This window comes from Calonectris borealis, chromosome 2, assembly GCF_964195595.1.
Source record: "Calonectris borealis chromosome 2, bCalBor7.hap1.2, whole genome shotgun sequence".
Taxonomy (NCBI): domain Eukaryota; kingdom Metazoa; phylum Chordata; class Aves; order Procellariiformes; family Procellariidae; genus Calonectris; species Calonectris borealis.
The window spans coordinates 51,686,645-51,692,644 of record NC_134313.1 but is presented as its reverse complement, the minus strand read 5'-3'; the positions used below and the strand labels follow the sequence as shown (position 1 = coordinate 51,692,644).

General features: G+C 51.1%; 1 protein-coding gene across 1 annotated transcript in view; it reads left to right on the top strand.

Annotated features, from left to right (window-relative positions):
* Nucleotides 1-2,920: 2,920 nt before the first annotated feature.
* TAF4B (TATA-box binding protein associated factor 4b) overlaps nucleotides 2,921-6,000 on the top strand; it is a 75,415-nt gene continuing 72,335 nt past the window's right edge. Inside the window, exon 1 of the mRNA XM_075141935.1 lies at nucleotides 2,921-3,236. Within this exon, the coding sequence (XP_074998036.1) occupies nucleotides 2,921-3,236 (316 nt within the window). The remainder of the gene's footprint in view (nucleotides 3,237-6,000) is intronic.

Genomic DNA, 6,000 nt, shown 5'->3' with positions numbered 1-6,000 from the left:
TTTTTCCAGTGTGAAAAAAGGACGACTCCTTTTATTTCCTGTGCAGTTTTATAGAATGATATGTGCGTCTGCTTTGTTTGGAGAGGACACTTACAGCACTTCAGCTTAGCCCAGTATTTTTTTTCTTTTTTTTTTTAAGATATGCATATTTCTAAATCTTCTGGGCTTTGTTCAGTGGGGTTTTTTCTCTTTATTATCATTGTGCTATACCTTTTCCTGTGTTGTCATACTTCCTTTGCTCCTTTTGCAGCCTAAGTATGTTTTTCTCTCACTATGCTGTATTTTCTACTTCCTTTTTTCACACTCTGCTGTGCCTCGCAGCTTTAGTGCATATACTTCTGTCTTCTTCAGCTGTTTGGTTTTGTCTCTGCCAGATACGCTTTCACTCCTGAGCATTTGCATGGGGGTCTCGGAGATTCCTTGAAAAGTTGAATGGCCCCAAGAAGATAAAAACTTGGTTTTAAGTAATAAGCCAACTCCATTCTTCCTGAAGTCCAAGAACAGTGGACAATGTGCCTTCCCTTGCATCCTCCTCCTTCTGCTGTCCGTCACTCTTGGTCTTTGCCGGAATTGAAGTTTCCCTGTCTCCTGGTCTCTGAGCATCCTTTGGCTTGTGGGAAGTAACCCACTGTATCCTGGTTGTTGCTTTGTGCGTGTAACAGCTTCATATGCGTAAGAAGTGATTTAGTTTGCTCAGACTTGGCAGAGCTCTAAGGGGTACAGAGACTGCCTCCCTCCTGTGTTATCCCATTGCCTCCTCTTCCACTGTCTTCCTAGCCTGCTCTCATACTTGGAAACTGTAACCATTGCTGCTGCCGCCTCTTTGGGATTTTGGATTGTTTGTTCTGGCATGGTAAGTACAGTGAGGGCTGAGGCAAGGCGAGAGCTGCGGCGATGGGGGAGAGGGGATGCTGTGTGAGAGAGCAAATACTGTGTTTGGATCCTAAATAGGGTTTTTTTTGTGTCCTGAATATACGCTTCTGTGGCACTGTGTTTCTTACCTGGTATGTTGCAAATGCAGGTGCGATAGCTGTGCTTTCTGCAATCTGTTAAAGCTACCGGTGTAACAATAGTGGTGAAAGCATGGTAGAATGAACTTGACGTGCACATAACAGATTAAAGCTCTTACCCAGCTGGTCCATGTGACTTATCTTCATGCCTGTTGTTACCTGTTACCTCTTGTGGTGGAGTTTGGGAGGGTACAGTTACCTGTGTTGTGACCATGCTGGAAATTAAACTGTGGCCATATGCTTTCAGTTCTCATCTCAACCGATTTCTGTTCTGTAGCTGTTCCAGCTGCTGCTGACTGCATTTTAAAGCAGTAATACTGTGAAATTGAGCAAGGTTGTGAATGGAAACGGTCAGAAAGAGGAGTGTTTCCTTTGCTCCCAGTCTGACAAACCTGTAAGCAGTAATGCATCTATCAGGGCATGGAAAAGGAGTTGTATAATTTTTTGCATTCAGTACACATTTTACATGATTTTCAGTGCATCCTCAAGTATTAGAATTTCTTGTCTACATTTCTACCTGAAAAACATAGTTGCAAAGGATGTTTAATGCAAGAGTAATTAAAATGAAAATTATTTGTCTCTTAACACTTCGCTGGATTTTGTGCTTTTTGTACCACTATAATGAACTGTACACCAGGCCTTGGTTTTTGTAATCACTTATGCTGTGCTCAACTTGGGCAGATGAGCAACGCCCCTTGAGTTTTATGGGTAGAGAGAAGCACGTATATAAGCATGCTTCAAAACCTATTGAAGTTTAGCCCAAACTTAGCTACGATATGCAAAAACCTCAAAACAGAATTACTGCAGGTCATGCTGACATCCCTATCAAACGAGCAGAAACTTTCAGTTATACTCTGAAAATTGTTTTTAAAAGCTATGTTGTATGTATCCTGTAACGATTACGCTTGCTTTGCAAGGGGAGTGAGCTACACGTCCCTCCTCAGCCTTTCTTCAAATCCAGCCCTGGGCGTGAAGGTCAAACTGGACAACTTTGTCCCCTTCATGCTGACAGGTACACGCCGCCTTTTGCCTTTTCGGCCTGTCAGCAGGTTCAGCTCCGGTCCTGAGCTGATCGTGACACGGGGAACTTCTTACCCTTGCTGGAGCCCCTTTTGTTTTGAATGGAAGCCCCAAGGACACCTGCCGCCCCCAGGTACAGTCGAAGGGCTGGCACAGGTGAGCGGGCCGGAGGAACGGCACCCGGCCCGCTCGCTTTCAGCTTCGCGGCTGTGCTGCGGGCACCCGCGCTGTGCCTACCGGAGCTGACTGAAATCGGGGCTCTGAGAGCGGGCGGGCGGGCAGGCGGCCGGCGCTACCCGGCGGCGACTGGGAGAGGAGCCGGGTCCCGCAGCGACGCGGGGTGGCGTCGCCTCCTGAGCGAGTCCCGGCGGGGTCCCACAGCGTCTCCCTGGGCCGAGACCCCGTTCCGGGGTAGCGTGAACCCCGGCTGCCGCGGGGGCTCTCAGGGGGCCGCCAACTTTCTCCTCAGTGCCCGCCCCGCCCCGCCCCGCCCCGCCCCGCTTGCGGCCCCACCCGGGAGGGAGGGGGGCCGGGCCTCGGCGCCTGCGCGGGGGTCCGCATGGCTCTATAAACACGGCGGGCGGGGGCGCGCCGCGGCCGGGCGGGCTCTGAGGGGCGAGCGGGGCCGGGCCGGGCCGGGCCGGGCCGGGCGCCGCCGCAGTAGGGCGCGCCGGCGGCGTGGGCCCGCCCTCCGCCCGCCCGCCGGCAGGGGAGGCCGGGCCGGCCGGGCCCACGTGCGCGGCGCCCGGCAGAGCGGGGCCACCATGTGTTTCCGCGAGCGAGCCGGCGGCCGGGGCAGCGCCTGAGCGTCCCCCGCCCGCGATGCTGCGGGACGGCGCTGGGCTCTACGCGACGCGGCCGCCCCCCGTCTCCTCACCGCCTCCTCCTCCATGAGCACCTCGGCGGCGGCCCCCGTCAGGCTGATGCCCGGCAGGCACCCGGAGCAGGCGGCCGCCCCGCCGCCCGCGGGGCTCCTCTGCGCCCCCGCCGCGGGCCCGGCGCCCCACCGGGACAGCCCCGTCGCCAAGGTGCCCGACGGCCCGGCGCCCTCCGCCACCCCGCAACCACCGCCGCGCCTGGCGGCCGCCCCCCCTGTGGGGGCCCTGGTGGCGCGGGTGGCCGCCTCCGGGGGCCCGCGGCCGGTGGCGCCCAAGGGGCCGCCCGCGGCCACCCTCCAGTTACCGGCCAACTTCCAGCTGCCCCCAGGTGAGTGGGCGGCCGCCCAGCTTCGCGCTGCGTCCCGTGTCGCGACTTACCTGGCGTGTCGCGCTCCCTGCTGCCTGGGAGCGGGTCGGGAGGGCGGGGTGGCAGCCGGGCGTCCCCGGGAGCCCGTCGGCCTGCCCTTGCGGCGGGGGACGAGCCGTAGCGAAGAAGGGGCAGGACGGAGGGGGGAGCGGCAGCTGCCGCGACGGGAGGGGGTGTTTCAGGGGTGTGCCGAAAGTTTGGGGCGAGTTGCTTTTCTGCCCCAAACTTCTGGGGATTGGGGTGTTTGTCTGTCTTGCAGGGCATTGGAAATGCGGGTGGGTTAAGTCATCTAGCACTTGGGATGCTTTAGCCTCTGAGAGGCTCGTAGCAGGTCTGGAGGATGGATCTGGAAGTCTCTGGATTAAGGCAACTTTCTACTTCGCTGGATAGCACGAGGAGCAGGACCACTAACCAAAAACTCAGTGGCCAAGTTACCTTAATTTGTGACTTGAGAAGGACTAATTGAGGCTTTCGTGGAACTTGGATGAACGAGTAACACGGGGAGGTGTGAACGCGGGTTAGCGACTGCAAAGTAACTCCCACTTACAGCGCAAGCCGTACTGCTCCTGCTCCCCCTCCCAGCAAGCTGTTCTGGAGGAGTTGTTTTCACTGTTACAACCAGGCCGATGTGAACCGTTACTGCAACAAAATATTACCCGGCATGAGGAGTGTAATGTTGACATTTCATTACGTGTTGCCCTTTGAAATGCTTTTTTCTATAAAGCATATGTGGGAAACGAAGATTTTAGAGAGGCACCACACTTAATGTACTTCCTATAGCGCCAAAGAAAATATTAATGTAGGAATTGCACAGTGCTGATAAAGATGGCTTAATACTTTGGATAGCAGCAGAGGGTTAGCCAGGGCTCCTACCTGCACTTTCTCACAAGAGGGAGAAGGTGCTGTGGATTCTAAACTTGTCGCTCTTCCCTGTCAGGCTGTATGTAAGTGCTTTTTAAAAAGAAAGTGTCTTTGATTCCTCTGATCTTGATCTCGCTATACTGAGACCCCGAGATATGTAATCACTTTATTGCTATTGTTGCTATCATTATTTCCTGCCAGGACAGTTCCTTTGTTGGAGCATCTGTTGCAATTACTTTCAGGTAGGATGTTGCCTAAAAGGATGACTGGTTTTACATTAATTCCTGTGCTGCTAGTACATATTTGCATTTTTTTTCCTTTTTTCTTTCTTTCTTTCTTTCCTCTTTTTTTTTTCCCCCATGTCTTTATCAAAGACATGCACCTCTCAAGGAAATATATAATGCTAATGTAATTAAAAAAAAAAAACTTATTGTCTTTAATCAGTACATTTCACTGTAGATTTCCCAGAACTCACATGATGCTATAATGTAGTCAGTAGTCAACGATGAGTCTAAATCCTTGCCAACTTTCTTCTGAAATGAACTGTGATGGAAATATATTAATTTTTTTGTAGTAGGGCCCCCCAGATCTTCAGGTTTTCTATCCAGTATTTTGGCTTTCTGGAATGTATTGACATTCAGTTAAACAACTTTCCATGAAGGTGAATGCTCGTGTGAGTTGCCTGTAGTTTGGGAACTACAAGTTAGCAAAACTTTTGTTTTTCCTAGTAGCTTGGGTTTGATTACATCAAGGTATACTGCTGAATGTCATCTGACTTGCATGGTGGCAGGAGGCAGGTATAACAAAAATACCGTTACCCTTTGGTTGCATCAGTTTGTTTTCCTTGCTCCTGGGACAAGAAACAAAGCAAGCAAACTTTGTATTGGAGGTTCAGAGGTGCCGGTACTGTGCAGCGTTGTAAATTAAAAGCAACTGTATGGAGTTTAATGCTCCAGAAGGAGCATAGAAGTTGTCAGATTTCAAATGTATCAATGTTTCAGGGAAACTTGTCTAAATAATTGTTCTAAGGATGACTTAAAAATGCATTCTGGCTTGAGTAAGTGTTAGTATTCTACCTCCATCTTCTATGTGGATTCAATTTTTAATGAATAATAAAATCATTCAGAAATTTAAATGCAAGGTGAATGGCATTAAATCTGCAAGTGTTAGCGTCCTTAAAAAAGAAAGTGGAATAAACCACCAAATTCTTAGGCTTGAAAAGTGTATTTCAAATAAATTGCAAAATCTAGCCATGCAGGATAAAATACAGAAGGGAGAACGCACTTGGCTTTAAAATCACAGCATTCAACCTGTGGCACCTGCTAATAAAAATGCTTAGAGAAAGCATCCTCCCCCTGAGTTTCCAAAGGAGATATTTAAACTGGCTTGTTCTGAGGAAGGCTGGACAGCACTGCCCTTACTGGTCATCCTGAAGTACTCGTCAACTGCTTGTGGCCTGGAGCAGGCATTGCTCCTGTGCTTCTACAGAGCTGCAGTCTGGGGAAGGAAGGGTACCAGGGGAGCGGCGTTTGCCCCCATGGCTTGGAGAGGAGCAGAGGTTCATGGAAGTCATGGACTTAGGCTGTTCTTTCTCTTCCATCTCTACCTCCCCCTCCCTCTTGTCCAGAATAAAGCCAGGAGGTGGGAAGGGCAGATGACCAGGTATGAATCCTCACCTCTCTGAGTACGGATTATCGCTCTGCCAAGTGCCACTTTTACCCAGTTACCCAGGGAAGATCACTGAGCTTCGCAAGTTCTCCAGGTCTTGCAGGACCCAGACTTGCTCATGAGTAACAAGGATTTTTCATCACCTTCCTATGTTTTCCTCTACAGTGTGCTGGTTTTCAGTTGAGTAGCCAGCTGT